This window comes from Sus scrofa, chromosome 10 (genome assembly GCF_054392235.1).
Source record: "Sus scrofa isolate SSC_HxYL_T2T_F1_AM1 chromosome 10, Sscrofa_HxYL_maternal_Yorkshire_Landrace_v2.0, whole genome shotgun sequence".
Classification (NCBI taxonomy): domain Eukaryota; kingdom Metazoa; phylum Chordata; class Mammalia; order Artiodactyla; family Suidae; genus Sus; species Sus scrofa.
The window spans coordinates 56,138,730-56,155,809 of record NC_139392.1 but is presented as its reverse complement, the minus strand read 5'-3'; the positions used below and the strand labels follow the sequence as shown (position 1 = coordinate 56,155,809).

The window sequence follows — 17,080 nt, the reverse complement described above, 5'->3', positions numbered from 1 at the left end:
CTACAAATTTGGGCTTCTGTGACCTCACAAGCTGGAACAATGTTTGGTGAATTAATGAAATAGACAGTAAATCCTTCACCCAATGTAACTTATTCCGAATTAGTACAGCAGACCTACGAAAGGGCATTCTCAGCCCCGTGGGTTATTTAAATTAGATTCTATTTACACAACAATGTGAGTGACTCAGGTCCACTCTAGGTCCTGGTAAAGATCCCGGTAAAGGGAAACACTCATTTTCCCAGGTTCATCAATAAAGACGAAAAATAGGGACATGGGTCTGACAAAGAGGCAAAGGCTGACTTAGGTACTGAGATCTGTTGGGTTTGCCCTTCTAGCGGTTCACGGATTAAAGTGTCTCCAATTTCCATGAAGTTGAGTGACATTTTTGATCCCCAATGAAGAGGCAATTTCTAGACAGTTTTTAAGCAAGATATAAAGATGATAGACTATCTCTTGCTTTTCTTCCCTCTGTTCTGCATGTGCATTACTCTCTCGTGGGAACAGAGCAGACAAAACTCCCGAGTCGCATCATTTTCCTTCAGCCGGTAGGTTGCTGCTATTACTTTGGGTCTCTATAACCTCACCAGCCTGTGATAGCAGTGACATTAACGAATTGGTGAATTAACTAAAGGGACATTAAATTGTCTACCCGGTGCAAAGGAATCCCGAATTAGAAAACTAGGGCCCTATAGAGCATCTTTGGTCCCTTTGAATCAAATTGGATCATTTGAAAGTATCCACAATGAATAAGATCTCAGGGCTCAGAAGCTGGGCCCACAAAAAACAAATGTGCTGTGGGAGGCTGGCAAGGACACGGGTGGTGCTGACGAGCAGAGAGGATAAAGATGCAAAGGATCATTCCAAAGATCTGTGGAGCACACACACCTTGGGGGTTATTACATCTGTCCCCAGGAAGTTCCTAGGCAGGTGGCTTTGGCTCGGAATGGGAGCTATTTGAATATTAACATACTAAAAACCAAAAGGAAAAATTTTGCTGTGCTATGTCTACCTTCTACCCAGTTGTCTTCCTCAAACTCAATTTTTGAAACAGCTTTCCACTTCTCTAGGCCTGCAAAAAGAAGTTTCTTTGTTCCTGCAGAAGTTGATGCTTGCATACAGCACGAAACAGCTCCATGAGTCACAACCCTGTCACTGCCCGTGATTCTGTGTGTTTCGGTCCATTGGTTTTACTCATTAGAGTCCGTGGCTGGTTTCCACACACAGCACCCCCTGGCACTACCTGTTCAGTGGATCCCAAGCAGGTGCCTAGTGGAGAATGAGACGTGCTGTAAAGTGTGGCACTTCCTTCAAGAGGGAACACTCACAATCCAACTTTATTAATCAGTGATTTTCTCATCATACAGATCCTCCAGATAAAGGATCTTCCTTCCTTCCTTCCTTCCTTCCTTCCTTCTTTTCTTTCTTTCTTCTTTCTTTCTTTCTTGGCTACACCTGAGGCATATGGAAGTTCCCAGGCCAGGGACTGAATTAAAGCTGCTATTGTGACCTATACCACAGCTACAGCAATGCCAGATCCTTAACCCACTGCGCCACAGCGGTAACTCCCAAAGATCTTTATGTTAGACCTGTATGTTATTTTTCTCAGTCTATGAACCTGCTTCTTACTCTCCTTTTAATAACAACAAAAGGTTTATGATGGTATAACTGGGGATCGGGACCGTGCAGTGGCTGAATTGCTATCTGAATTCCATCACGGCTTTCCCAAAAGGAGTCAGGTGATGGGAGACAGCCTATAAACAGAGCTACTCCTGAGAAGTGAAATGTGATGGCCATCCTGCTACAGCTTCTGAGTCAGCGAGGGTGCTGAGATTGGACTTAAAAGGGCTCCACTGTTCCAGTACCTGTCCCTTGGGGGTATAAGTAAAATGGCAGGTCCATTTAAACCATGTAAACAAGCCACACTTGAACCTCACTGGCCAGGAAAAGTACTCCCTGGTGAGATACAGTGGAGTCTGGGATAGCAACTTTGTAAAAACCCCTGATAGAAGTTTTTCGTCACTTTCCTGCTTGACTTGAATAAGAAACTATTCTCCAGCAGTTATTAATAGTATGATTTTTAGCAAGTTAGTTTCTGCATCTGTCAAATGGGGAGAATAGTAGTACCTGTCACAGGGTTGTTATGAAGATTGAATAGGCATAGACTTAGGACATAGATCTGTGCCTGTAGCATAGTAGGTACTCTGCAAATGCTAGCTTTTATTATCATCGAAGCAAAGCATCATTAATTTATTCACTCCAAGTACAGGACAGATTGATGTGCTTCGGAGTGGTTTTACCAAAAGACTCCCCGAATCACATTAACTAGAAGTAAAGCCAGGTGGAGTCCTGGAGCTCTCCTCCTTGTTCAGGATGCTTACGCTTTTGAGTGTGGGACAGACCCTGAGAATGACCCACAATGGTTGTCATCTACATGGCAGGCAGGGTGCACCCTGTAGATGGTTACAGAGGCAGTTACTCAGCTGTCCAGTTGACAACTACTGATGCATAAGCTTAGAATGACCAAACTTTGGGGAGTTCCCATTGTGGCGTAGCAGAAACGAATCCGACTAGGAACCGTGAAGTTGTGGGTTCGATCTGTGGCATGGCACAGTGGATTAAGGATCTGGCATTGCTGTGAGCTGTGGTGTAGGTCGCAGACATGGCTCAGATCCTGTGTTGCTATGGCTGTGGTGTAGGCCGGCAGCTGTAGCCCCTATTCGACTCCTAGCCTGGGAACCTCCATATGCCGCAGGAGTGGCCCTAAAAAGAAAAAAAGAAAAAAAAGAATGACTGAACCTCAAGAATGATGTAAGCCAAAGCCAAATTTAATCAGTCAAGGACTAAAAGCCCTTATAAAATATTTGCCAATAACACAATCATAAATTAATAACAATACAAAGAGTGTTTAGATCATCTTACTCTTGTTTTGTATTATAAAAAGACTATATTCCTGTAACTAAAATCCAATCTAGAAAAACAGGTAATTATGAGCTTATTTGTTGGCCCTGTCAGTTAGGTAATGATCAAACTATAGAATAAACAAATTCTTTAAAGAAAAGGAAACAAAAATGTGCTTTAGGTTAAGCCTATGAGACAAAATGCACTTTAGGTAAGTGTGCTAGACAAAATTCTTTCCCTCATCATCTTAAGATCATTTTAAAGCAGCCTCAAGAGAAAGCAAAAAAGACAGAGAAAGGCTTGTACTAAACCATTACCTATTTTTAAACATAAAATAAAAAAAGACTCCAGAGACCCTTTCCTTTTAAAAAATAAAATGTTTAGAAACAAAAACTGGATGGACTGCCTTCCTCCCAACTACTCAGAAAAACACTGATGTGCAAAATACACGAATCATTCCATGGGCTAAAAGAGAAAGTGTTTCCATCATGTTTGTTTTCATGAAGCACCCAGGAGCAAGACTTCCCAATCCTGATACTGGCATTTAGCTCTGCCCACCCATCTTAGGGACCCTGGGGCACACAGTGATAAAACAATTGCACATTTTCCCAATATTGTCAAACTATTTACACGGGGCAGATGGGGCTGGCTCGCTCGCAGACGGTGCATGTTGCAGGTTACTGCCTGCTGGAAGAAGCACAGGGCAGTGGGCAAAGGAGCCCACGGGTGGGGTCTGAGCCTCAGATCTGCCACTCACAAGTCCAGGTTAGTCATCTGGCCTAAGGGGCCACCTTCCTCACATATTAAATGATAATGCAAATGTATCTGTTTGCTAATAGTGTTTTCCTGATGCTCAAAGGAGAACACTTTATTTTATTTTTTGCTTTTTAGGGCTGCACCTGCAGCATAGGGAGGTTCTCAGACTAGGGGTCGAATCGGAGCTGTAGCTGCTGGCCCATGCCAAGGCAACACAGGTCCAACCTGCATCTGTGACCTACACCGCAGCTCACAACAATGCCAGGTCCTTAACCCACTGAGTGAGGCCAGGGATCGTACCTGCATCTTCATGGATACCAGTCAGATTTGCTTCTGCTGAGCGTGACAGGAACTCCCCAAATGAGAAAACTTTTAAGAAAGCACTTCTCAAATTTTAAAGAGCCTTTGAAATGCTCTTTATCGAAGCATCTCGTGTGGATGAAAGGCAGGGATCTGGAGTTTCGAGCAGTGGGTGGATGGAAATGGCTTTGGAATTGGAAACTGAGTAATATTAAGCCTTCATCCCATTACATTTGCTCTTTGGTCTAATTGACATCACTCAACAAAAGGATCTCGGTTCCCTGTCCGCTTGCTCCCTGGGTCCCTCTTGTTAATTTGATGCACTACCAAAGAGCTGCATGGCTTCCCATATTAATATTTCACAACATCGGTGTTCTCCATTACTACTGCAGAGAACTTTAAAGATACTGCAAAGTCATCTCTTGGGATAATATTCTTTCTGAACAAACCAGTAACAGGTCTCCTCACTGGAGGAGAGAATTCTGGAGTTTCCAGGAGGCACTGATGGAACTATGGCTCATTTTGGGCACAGTAAGCTTTTCGGGTAGATGCAAAATGAAAGTGCATTTCTGCCATGTTTCAGTGTTTATCTGCTGTTTCTGCCTCCCAAGAATATCCCTTAGTGTCCCTTCCTTTTAACTTCTCTTAGGACGGGACGTGCTTTGGGTAGGGCCACTCCTTCGGTAAAGGACACCTAATGAAGGTTGGTGAATTTTCAGAGCGGATTCAGACATACATACCTGGGCAATGGACACATCTTTTCTAGTGAGAGAAAATTCCATTTAAATAGATTCAACTCTGCAGGTGCGTTATGGGCCCAGATAACAGAGGCAATTGAGGCTTCACCACCAGCTTGATGCGGGGCCCAGGTGATAGGAGGAACCGGTTTCTCTTGGCTCTGTTCCTTCAATGCTGGTTGTCTTGAGAGAGCATTCTCCTCTCAGGGCTGCGTGATGGTCGCCAGGGGTAGATCCTTCCTTACTGAGGCATTGCCATCAACCCTTAGCCTGGGAACATCCCTATGTCACAGGTACGGCCCAGAAAAGAAAAAGGAAAATGAGACTTTCTTCTGAGTTCCCTTTTTTCTATGCAGGAATTTAAATATGCTTTAACCAGAGAAAAATTTACTTACTAAATCATATAACATCCTTTCCATTAAAATATTGCTTCAATATGTTTTATTTTTTTTTTCCTAAGGGGGAGGACTAGTGTTCACGTACAGCTACTAAATCTTCACCAAAATCAGAGAAATATTCATTGATTTTCAATGGATATTTTGTAATGATTAAAATACAGAGGAAAACAAAAAGATTTATAAAGATACATTTATAGTTTCACTACTGTAATTTACTTCTGGATCATGCACAAAAACAATTCCATTAGTACATTGATTATATTACACATTCAGTGCTTATAATAATATGACCATCTTTATTTTAGATACCTGACATTTAAGAGGTGTCATATGCATTGTGGTTAAGGGCTGTCTCAATTGGAACTCCAGCTTACCTGTTTTGTTTTTTTGTCTTTTTTCTTTTCTTTTTTTTTTTTTTTTTTGCTATTTCTTGGGCCGCTCCCGAAGCATATGGAGGTTCCCAGGCTAGGGGTCTAATCGGAGCTGTAGCCACCGGCCTACGCCAGAGCCACAGCAATGCGGGATCCGGATCCGAGCCGCGTCTGCAACCTACACCACAGCTCACAGCAACACCGGATCGTTAACCCACTGAGCAAGGGCAGGGACCGAACCCGCAACCTCATGATCCTAGTCGGATTCGTTAACCACTGCGCCATGACGGGAACTCCCCTGTTTTGTTTTGTTTTGTTTTTTTGTTTTTCTTTTTAGGGCCACACCTGCAGCACATGGAGGTTCCCAGACTAGGAGTTGAATTGGAGCTGCAGCTGCCAGACTATGCCACAGCCACAGCAACACGGGATCCAAGCCACATCTGCAACCTACACCACAGCTCACGGCAACACCGGATCCTTAACCCACTGAGCAAGGGCAGGGATCAAACCCGAGTCCTCCTGGATACTAGTCATGTTTGTTAACCACCGAGCCACAACGGGAATTGCCATTACTTAACTTGTAATTAATGGATTCAGACAAATGTCCATGTTTCTAAACACCACACAAAAACTGGCAAAAGTGGCAGGGATTGATTACAAATAATACTTAATGCAGAACAAAATCCTGATTCAGACAGCACTATGACTGCAAAAAGGATAAGCCGATGTGAACTCCAACCTGATTAATTTTGCGAATTCAAAAAGACCAAGCCTCAAGCTTTTAACATTCCTCACTTTGCAGGGGAAGGCAAAGAACAGCAGCTGTCACAAGACCTGAGCTAAAACCCTGGCTCTGTCTTTCAGTGACCCTGTGTTCTTGATCTCTGCCTATCTTCTTGACCTTTAAATTAGCTTGATCTGCTTGATGCCAATTTCCAATTCAGAGGGCCTGTGACTCTCAGGAAATAGTGTTGCTGAAAGAGCAACAGCTCGTATCAGCGGTTCTCATGGTGTGGTTCCTGAAGCATCGCCACCTGAAAATTTTTAGGAAATGCAGATGTGGGGGCCCCACCCCAGATCTGCTGAATCCATAATCTGCATTTTCAGAAGCAAGCCCCCCAGGTGATTGTAATGCACACTACATATACAAGTTGAGAAACATTGGATGAGATCAAAACTATAGTTGAGATATTCAGAGTTCTAGAGTTCCCATTGTGGCACAGTGGAAAGGAATCTGACTAGGAACCATGAGGTTGCGGGTTCGATCCCTGGCTTTGCTCAATGGGTTAAGGATCCGGCATTGCTGTAAGCTGTGGTGTAGGTCACAGATGCAGCTTGGATCTGTGGCTGTGGTGTAGGCTGGCAGCTGTAGCTCCTATTTGACCCCTAGCCTGGGAACCTCCATATGCCGTAGGTAGGGCCCTAAAAAGCAAAAACACAAAACAAAAAACAAAAACAAAAATTCACAGTTCCAAATGCAATGTAAATTAAATAAATCTAAATTCTACCCTTAGACTCAGTTTATTAGGTACACACTAATTTTCAGGATTATGGCACTGAAGGCATCTCAGTTATTCTTTGAAAACCCTAAAAAGACAGAGCCGCAGAGGTTAAAATTTGGGGCATTTTTAGCTACTAATGGTCAATGAAGCTTAGTTTTACCCCTAATTAGGAAAGTTTGGATTTTAAATTATTTCTTAGTTTTCTAAGGCTATTGAAGAAAAAAGGCATTTCCTAACTATAAAAACTTCCTCTTCAATCCTGTGAATAATTATTTAATAAAAGGCATATTCACATGTGTAACATCTGCTAAAAGAGGTGCTTCATCAATATAAAATATTACAGCAGTACCCAGTATTTAATTTGGCAGTACCCTAACCCTAACCCTAACACTGCTAACATAAGAAACACATCCTGAGTTATTCTGCATGTTACAGTAACTGCAGTTGCCTTTCATATGTGAATACCTTGGTTTTTAATTTCTAGTTTTATGAGAGCCAAGAAAAGTTTACATACAGACAGAAGGACTCCGTAATCCACCCTCTGAAAAAACTTTAATTATGTATGTAACTATTTTATATATAAAATACATAATAAACAAGTTTATGAATCATTAGATAATTATTAAATAAATAATACTTTACCTTGCTAAGACATCCTGATCACTCCTAAATCAGAGCATCGCACACTAAGAGGGCTGGTTCAAATTCACGATCTATTTAGTCTTTATTTTCTGAGATTAATAAGAATTAGGTTATTTAGAGGGGAAAAAAAAATCTCATTATCATTAAATACGTTAAATATGGCTCCCCTGACACTAAAAAGAAGCTACACCAAGGATGAAATGTGTCACGTTATAAAACAATGAAAAGCACTGGTTTGGAAAATGCAAAACACTGACATACTCTTTTATGGTCTCTTTTCCATTATTACATATTTTTTAAAAAAAGCTTTTTAGGAATTCTTTCAGGAACAAGTGAAGATAACATGCCAAAACTGAAGCACCTGAGTCTCGGTGGGCATCGTGCATGAGTTATCTTTTTGGATTTATCTTGCTACAACAGAAACTTGCTTCTTAAAGCACTTATCCAAAGTCACTGGGCTCGTTTGACTTTGCCTGATGACAAAGTCTTTCCTGCAGCAGGACAGCTTAAATGGGGGAAGATGTCACTACCAGAAAAGGCTGAAACTCACTACTGTCACGTTCTAGGACTCAGTTACCAGTGCCAGCACGCCCTGATGAATTCGCGTTGGTGCATCTCATTACGGCACAGCTCAGGAAATGCTAAATAAGCTTCATCCACAAATGCACATTTAATACTGGCTCGTATCCTCATGGCATTTGTAAAACTTCCTGACAAACTGACTGCAATCACAGACTTGAGGTGCACCCATGAGACACAATGTAGGAGAAGAGAGCTATTAAAATACATCTTTTTGGATAGATACTTGTATACCCATATCATAAAAAACTGAACACTGATAAATGAAGCATTTTTAAAATAAATGCTGATCAACGGGTTCGGATGTTAGCTTTTATAATATTGTCCCAAAGATTTTATACACCAAATAATCTGAGCTGGTTAAAAAGGATGACGAAATGAATGCAACGTTTAATATATTTTTATTTAATTTGGTAAATGAAGAATGTCATGTTTTCAAGGCAAACTCTGGATTATTTCAGTCACAACTCAACAGTGAACATGATTCTGAAGAACAATCTTCTTTTCAATATTTACCCACCCCCCCCCACACACAGACACATCTACAGGAATCCATGTACATATATATTAAGTTTTCAACAACTCAGGATTCTCAACAACTCTAGAATTTAGATTTGATAGTCTCACACACTTCAGAATTATCCATTTGATGCAGTATATAGCCATAAGGAGATAAAAATTCATGCAGTGATACTCAGGGGTTTTGGTTTTAAAAAAAAAAAAAAAAAAAAGTAAATCCAATAGTTGATACTTCAATGCTACGTAAAGTGCACTGAAGATCTAAAATAAAACAAGTGCCAATTTCATCATGAATTAATAAACACATTTATTGTCTTGAAACCAAAACAGGCCCGAGGTGCTTTCTGTCTTTCTGAGTTGGCTCTCTGGACACTCAGGTCTCTCAAACTTCCTGTATAATAAAACCCAAGATAGTTAATTTCTTCTTTGCAAGTTAACAAGAGATCGCAAAGGGCTCAAGGCAGGTATGTTCGCGATAATTCAGAGTCAGAAAGTACTTCTTCTTGCGCAGAAGGTTCATAGTCTCCTGCGTTTTCGGCCACTTCAATATCTAACTCATCGTTACTTTCTGCGCTGTAGTCAACTTCCTCAAGGAATCGAGGTTCGTCTTCATCCAAAACATAGGTGGTGGGGCTGGAGCCAAAGCACACAGAACACAAAAGAGACTCTGTTAGATTCTAAGGTTCTAGGACAAGATTATTTGACCATCCTGGATGAACTGTGATTTCCATATAAGGTCAATAATTGGCGTTGATATTTGAAATGTTATCCAAATAAACAAATTAATAGATTTATAATAGCTGACATCTACTGCACTGATAATAAAGGGTGAAATGCTCATTTTTAATTGCCTGACCAGAGGGTCAATATATATCCTACAATTAGCTACAGAAAACAAGGGACTCTCTCTTTAGGTTACTTCCTTGAAAGATTTCATCAGTGTCCAGGCTTAAATGTTCAGTGTGAGCACTATAAATCAAGTAACAGATCATTTCAATAGGCTTTATAAGAAACTGTGGTATCTAATTGGTTCTTCCAGTCATGCCCTGAAACCACTTATTTTAAGTCTATAAAGTAATTATTTGCCATAAAAACAGCCCATATACCCATCCTCATAGTTTCCACTGATCGAGAATAAAAATGAGAAACAAATGGACACTCCTTACCCAGATTAATTACTTCCCCTTGGGACACAGAAGATATTTGCTTAAAAGCACTAAGTGCTTCTAAATATTTCATTAGGTAGGCTGTTTGGGATTAAGACAACTCGTCCACTAGTGTAAGATACTCTTTCCTCTTCAAAAAAAATCACTGTATTCTGATTTGTCCCCATTTGGGAGATTTTATACATACACACACACACACACACACCCCATACAAAGAAACACTATAGAAACATTTTAATGCCCCCATTTTATGACCAAAATGACCTTAGTTTCATATAGATGTTATGTTTGCTTATATCCCACCTAGTTCCAAAAAAAAGATGTCCCATAGCTGATGCAAGTAAAAGCTATAAAAACAGACAATAAAAAGAGAACAATAATCTTTTCAAATGAGCAGAGAAGCAGATGTTATCAGGCACCTAAAACGGAAGAATTCCTGCAACTGAATATTAAACTCAGTTCAGACATCTGGAAGTTTAGGCGGGAAAGACAAGTTAATGGATTATATGGTTCTAATTTTTTGAGAAGGGAAGGTAAAACTCATCTGGTGAGAGGATCTTTTTTTCCCTAGAACTGTTTTAATCTTGCTCATTAAAGAGAAGAGAAAAATACATTGCCAAATGACCTTGATCTTATATAGTAAGATCCTCTTAAACATTCAGAGCTTGCAGTTTGATAGACTGGTCTGGATACATCAAGCTGAGGGGCTTGGAGGATTGTATAAAACTTTAAAACACATCTAATATTCACAAGATCAATTTCACAGGTATGCAACTAAAATATCATGATGCTTACTTAGGTTTTTAGAAAAAGAAAGTTGCATTACAAAATTATTTGTATTTTAAACAATTGTTCTCTTTCTTTCCTTTGAAAAATTACCATTCATTCCACCTTCACTTTGGTGTTTCTAATTCTCAGGGTAGCGCAGCTGATTCTTAGAGGAGATGGAAGGCTAGCTGAAGCAAAGGCGGGGAGGAACAGTAAAGAGAGAAGGCAAGAAAAATCTCTTGCCAAGTTTGCTTATTTTATTCCTGGAGACTATCACAAGAAGTAATTATCGGGAGTTCCCGTCGTGGCGCAGTAGAAACGAATCCAACTAGGAACCATGAGGTTGCGGGTTTGATCCCTGGCCTCGCTCAGTGGGTTAAGGATCCAGTGTTGCCGTGAGCTGTGGTGTAGGTGGCAGACTCGGCTCAGATCTGGGGTTGCTGTGGCTCTGGCGTAGGCTGACAGCTATAGCTCCGATTAGACCCCTAGCCTGGGAACCTCCATATGCCACAGGTGCAGCCCTAAAAAAATCAAAAGACAAAAAAAAAAAAAAAGAAAGAAAAAAGGAATGATCATGGAAATGCAAAGATGAGATACCTCTGCTCCAGGGCCAGGTACCCATGTACGACCCCAGGGGCTAGAGAAACCAACCAGAACTACAGAGGCTGGCTCCTCAGTGATGAAGCACAGGGGCCACTGCAGTGCAAATACCCAGCAGCATCATGGAGTCTCCTAATAGGCAGGAAGAGCACAAAATTCCCATGCGGTGGGTTAGTGGGGAAGCAAGTATGATTCAGGAGAGCTACAGACAGCACAATTCCAACTCCACCCTATCACCACAACCACCAGGAGAACAGACTGGCACAAAATGAACTGGTTTTGGGAAGCTCAGCCATACTCACTGGGGGCAGCACAAAGACCCAGTTCTACATGGGACGATGAATACTAAAAAATTAATCACTTTGAAGTCAGGGCAAGAGTTTAAAAAAAAAAAAAAAGCCTAATCTTAGAAGCTGTAAGTCAATAAGGAAACTGCAGAAGAGAAGTTGATTTAGAGGCAACAAATATGCACAAGATCAGGCATAAAAGCTCCCAGACAGCAGCAACTCGGAGTAGAGCTGGTATCAGATGCTGGTAAGCGCTTTCAAGACAGAGGACCACCACCTGGAAAGTAAGCTCCTGGAACTTTAGAAGAAATATCATAAGAAAGAATGCACACGGAGTTCCCGTTGTGGCTCAGTGGTTAATGAATCCGACTAGGAACCATGAGGTTGCAGGTTCGATCCCTGGCCTTGCTCAGTGGGTTAAGGATCTGGCGTTGCCGTGAGCTGTGGTGTAGGTCAAAGACGTGGTTCGGATCCCGTGTTGCTATGGCTCTGGTGTAGGCCGGCAGCTACAGCTCCAATTCAACTCCTAGCCTGGGAACCTCCATATGCTGCAGGAGCGGCCCAAGAAATGGCAAAAAGACAAAAAAAAAAAAAAAAAAAAAGAATGCGCAGGGCTCTGGACACAGGAGGTATTTGATACTGTCCGTTCCTGGCCTTGGCTCCTTCAGATGCAAACTTTGATATGAATTCCATTCACGTTCTGGCATCACCCATCTGGTTTCATAGTCTCATTTCATGCCTACAACCCATACAGGTCCTCATACTTGACCACTGTGTCTGCAGATCCTAAGAAAATCATGTTCTTTGCCCAGCTTCCTCAAGGCCTGCACTGTAGCTGAAATAGTCCAGTATCTTCCCGCAATGGTAACAGGCCGACAGTCCTAATAGAGGGTGGGGAGCAGGGCAGGGAGGAGAGGAGAGATCAGATTTCAGTTTCAGGAGCCAGGAGAAGACTGAGATAGGGAGAGAGAAGGAAGATTACAACTGCCAGCACTCCACTGGAAGCAGCCTTCCCACTGGTTCTTCAGATGATCTTCCTTTATTAAAGCCCATGTTGGGGGAAGTGCCCTTTCTCTAAATGCCATCTGTGCTCTGCACATTCCATCTGCTTGCTTCTTATTCTTTTTTGCTTATTAGGGCCTCTCTTTTGGCATATGGAGGTTCCCAGGCTTGGGGTCCAATTGGAGCTGCAGCTGCTGGCCTACGCCACAACCACAGCAATTCAGAATCTGAGCTACATCTGTGACCTACACCACAGCTCACAGCAATGCCGGATCCTTAACCCAGTGAGCAAGGCCAGGGATGGAACCTGCGTCCTCATGGATACTAGTCGGGTTCATAGCTCCCTGAGCCACAACGGGACCTCCTATCTGATCGCTTCTTTTTTTTTTTCTTTTTTTTCGTCTTTTTGCCTTTTCTAGGGCCGCTCCCACGACACATGGAGGTTCCCAGGCTAGGGGTCCAATCGGAGCTGCAGCCACCGGCCTACGCCAGAGCCACAGCAATGCAGGATCGGAGCTGCGTCTGCAACCTACACCACAGATCATGGCAACGCCGGATCCTTAACCCACTGAGCAAGGCCAGGGATAGAACCCACAACCTCATGGTTCCTAGTTGGATCTGTTAACCACTGTGCCACGATGGGAACTCCTGATTGCTTCTCATATGCAGCTGAAACCTTCTATTTATGGGCTGGTTTTTCTAGTACTAAATCATAAGCACCTTAAGTCAGGAACTGAGACTTGCCCACCTTAGAGCCTTCTGTCAGCTCCCAGATTTGTCTGATACACTGCAGCCCTAAGCAAATGTTTGCTGAAGCCTTTATGAGTAGCCACAAGGTTGACAAGATCATCGATTTTTACATTATCCAATCCCACTGATTTTACTTTAGTGAAAAAACTTCAGGCACAAGACCAATCATAATAATTCAGCTTTCCTTTTATCAATAATTCCAACATATGGTTTGAACACTTTACAATTTAGGAAGTGCCTTCACACACATTATCTGACAACGACCTTCACTCAAGAGAAAGAGTTGAAGGTAATTTGCCCGAGGGTTGTAATATAATCCCTTTTCATCAGCAGATTGGAATTCAAATATTTCAATCATAAAAAAGAAGGTATGGTCAATATTTAATTATTTCTCATCATATTACTTTGTTTTCTCACCACTACTTCTTTCTTCCCCTCATTTTCCTCACACATGTTCACTCTTTTTACTCTGTCTTTGTTTCATTCTAATAGTTATTCCATATACACCTGCCTTAATATCTTCCAGTCCTAGATTTAACTTCTAAGGATTAAGGTAACTAAGCTAAAACAATTCAACAAGAAAGATTTCAACAAGAAACAATTCTACACAAGAAGAGCATTTTAGTTTAAAAACAAATCCTTCTCATGCTCCTTCAAGAAAAATATCAAAACCTGTTCACCCAATGCATGCTCTCACAGGACAAATCACTGAAATTCTCTGTTGTTTGGAATCGTCATGATGCAGGAAAGGCTTATAATTCTGCCTTTTTTTTTTTTTTTTTGGTCTTTTTGCCTTTTCTAGAGCCACTCCTGTGGCATATGGAGGTTCCCAGGCTAGGGGTCCAATCGGAGCCGTAGCCGCCGGCCTACACCACAGCCACAGCAACGTGGGATCCAAGCCACATCTGCAACCCACACCACAGCCCATGGCAACGCCGGATCCCCAACCCACTGAGCAAGGCCAGGGATCGAACCCGAAATCCCATGGTTCCCAGTCAGATTCGTTAACCACTGCGCCACGACGGGAACTCCTTATAATTCTGCTTTATTCAAATTCAGAAGGTTTTCGGGCTATCTTGATGCTAACCTATTAAGCACTGCACAAAATTACACCTGAAACATTGACCCCTCTCCTTTAAATGGCACACCCATCAACTGCAATGTGAGCTATTCTGACATCTGAGACACCAGGATGGAGAGATCTCTCCCAGCTCAGAGGAAATGAAACCCTGTGCCTGGAGTCAGAAAGTCTGGGTTTGAGCCTCTATTCTTCTACCAACAAGCCGTATGACCTTGAGCAAGTCACTGACTCTCTCCCAGCACCTGTTTTTCTCAAGTGTAAATAAAGCAGCCGCCTGACCTCACAAAGTTATCTGGCTCAAATTAGACAGGAGATGTGAAAGCATTTTAACCACTTAAGCAGTACCCATAGGAAATGTTATTGCCATGGTAATAAAACCTGCCTTGTTAAAGAAAAAGTCAATTGGTCTTTCTCAATCCCTACAGAGTCCTGATGGTGGGCTGCCCCAAGCTAAGGGGACGAAAAACACTGCCTTACCTTTGTGATTCAGAACCCTCCTACCCCTGCAATCCTCTGCAGTTCTGAGACCAAGCTCCCTGTTTTAAAGCAGCACAATAAAGACACCCTGGGGGAGAATCTCTGAAACCTACTGCACACACAGAAAAATACTCCACTGCCCACATCATCAGAAATTTGAGATTTGCTGACTGGGTCTCTCTTGCGCCAAAACGTTAGGTCTAAAGTGAAAGAAAGTCTCTGTTTGCACAAATATTGGGGAAGATTATATGTATACAACTTGATTCCTATCTTAGAGGAGATACAGAGCATCTTCTATAAGTCACAAAGTAAACAAAACTATTCATAAAAAAATTCAAGTCGTCTTGAGTCTGATCGAGGCCAGGGGTTAAACCAGAGTCCTTATGAATACTGGCCAGGTTTGTTACCAGTGAGCCACAACGGGAACTTCCTGATATGTTATATGCTTATTCGGAAGACTCAAAAGACACCTAATGTGGGAAGAATAACTTAATTCTTCCAGGAGGCCACCATGAGTTTGACACACAAACATTATACATACTTGTTCGTGGTCATCAAAAGTCTTGTGCAGCTACGTCTCAGAGACTAACCATTCCTGGCTGGGCACCTACCTGCATCTCAAGGATGAGGATCACTTCCTTCTCTCAGGACAAGCCTCGAAGCTTTCATTACAATCAGATCTGGTCTGGGGTCCGAAGGTGCTCACCTAAGTCCCAAACGTCACTTTTCTAGATGATTTCAATCTCCTCGGTATGTGTAAGTCAGCATTTCACTGACTTAGTACAAACACACCCATGGTTCACTTTTAGTTATAGGCAACTATGATTTCCAGTGGACTACAAGTTGTGCTATTATCGTCAATCCCATGACATAACTGATATGCCCAGAAAATATTTCAACAGCAACCAGAGCTATAAGAATTTTCTACGGGGTAGTAATAAAGGACTCTGGGAAATGCAAACCAGGCTCCACTATGTGCGTTGCAGCCATTAAAAAAGGAAGAGCTTTTTTAAGATTAGTTTGGTTAAATCGTAAATTCTACATTAAAAATGAAGCACATGGAATTCCCATCATGGCTCCGTGGTTAATGAATCCAAATAGGAACCATGAGGTTGCGGGTTTGATCCCTGGCCTTGCTCAGTGGGTTAAGGATCTGGCATTGCCATGAGCTGTGGTGTAGGTTGCAGATGTGGCTCGGATCTCGTGTTGCTGTGGCTCTGGAATAGGCTAGCGGCTACAGCTCCGATTAGACCCCTAGCCTGGGAACTTCCATATGCCATGGGTGTGGCCCTAAAAAGCAAACAAAAAAATAAAAATAAAGCACTTTAATACCAGCAAGCTTTACTACACGGCTAGGGATGAGATACTGCTGGCCACAAATGATCTATATCAACAGGGACTCTCTCGTTGACCCAAACTGGGTCAGGGTCCTCTAAATCCTCCTGATAGAGAGGCCCTAACCCAGGTCTCTGTCTGCTTACTCCAGGGTAAGCAAGACTCCTGCTAGGTCAGTTAACTCCCACTCTCAGGATCTGATGGCCCCAGCCTGCTTTCAGCAAAAATTCTGTCAAGTCGGTTTAGCTAGAGTCTCTCTTAACCCCTGATGTTTCCTCTTAGCAATTTTCGGTCCAACCCCCCAACTCTACTCCTCGGCTATAAATCACCCCTTTTCCTTATTATATCCAGACTGGAGCTCTCCTCTGCCCTATTGCAAAAACCTGCTCCAGCTGTCCTCCTGAATCAAGGCTGCCTTACTGTTCTTTAACAAGTGTCATGAATAATTTTTTCTTAAACATCATTAATTAAATTTTATCGGAAGAAAAAGTTCTTACATATTTATAAACAAACACCAGCTTCACATAAAGAAAGTTATGAATAGGAGTTCCCACGGTTGTTCAGCAGGAATGAACCCAACTAGTATCCATGAGCATGCAGGTTGGATCCCTAGGCTTGCTAAGTGGGTTAAAGGATCTGGCGGTGCCTTGAGCGGTGGTGTAGGTCAAAGACACGCCTTGGATCTGACATAACTGTGGCTGGGATGTAGGCTGCCAGCTAGAATACCCATGGGATCCCTAGCCTAGGAACTTCCTTATGCTGTGGGTGTGGCCCTAAAAAAAAAAAAAGGTAAATTAGTTAATTTTATGTTGTGTGAATTTCTTTTCAACTAAAAACAAAGGTCCAAATACTGTTTGATTATAAGACAGTAAGTACGCTCCATTTAAACACAGGAGTATATTTATTATAATA

The 17,080-nt window shown here is 42.1% G+C and overlaps 1 protein-coding gene across 6 annotated transcripts in view; it reads right to left on the bottom strand.

Moving 5' to 3' along the window:
* Positions 1-8,565: 8,565 nt before the first annotated feature.
* AGTPBP1 (ATP/GTP binding carboxypeptidase 1) overlaps positions 8,566-17,080 on the bottom strand; it is a 142,608-nt gene continuing 134,093 nt past the window's right edge. For 5 of the 6 annotated variants that reach the window (XM_005656805.4, XM_005656806.4, XM_084979775.1 and 2 more), the window contains one exon: positions 8,566-9,335. In XM_005656805.4, coding sequence (XP_005656862.2) covers positions 9,158-9,335 — 178 coding nt within the window. In that variant the 3' untranslated portion in view covers positions 8,566-9,157. Of the gene's footprint in view, positions 12,405-17,080 lie in introns of all 6 variants that reach the window. The other variant, XM_021064641.2, reaches the window with a different exon arrangement.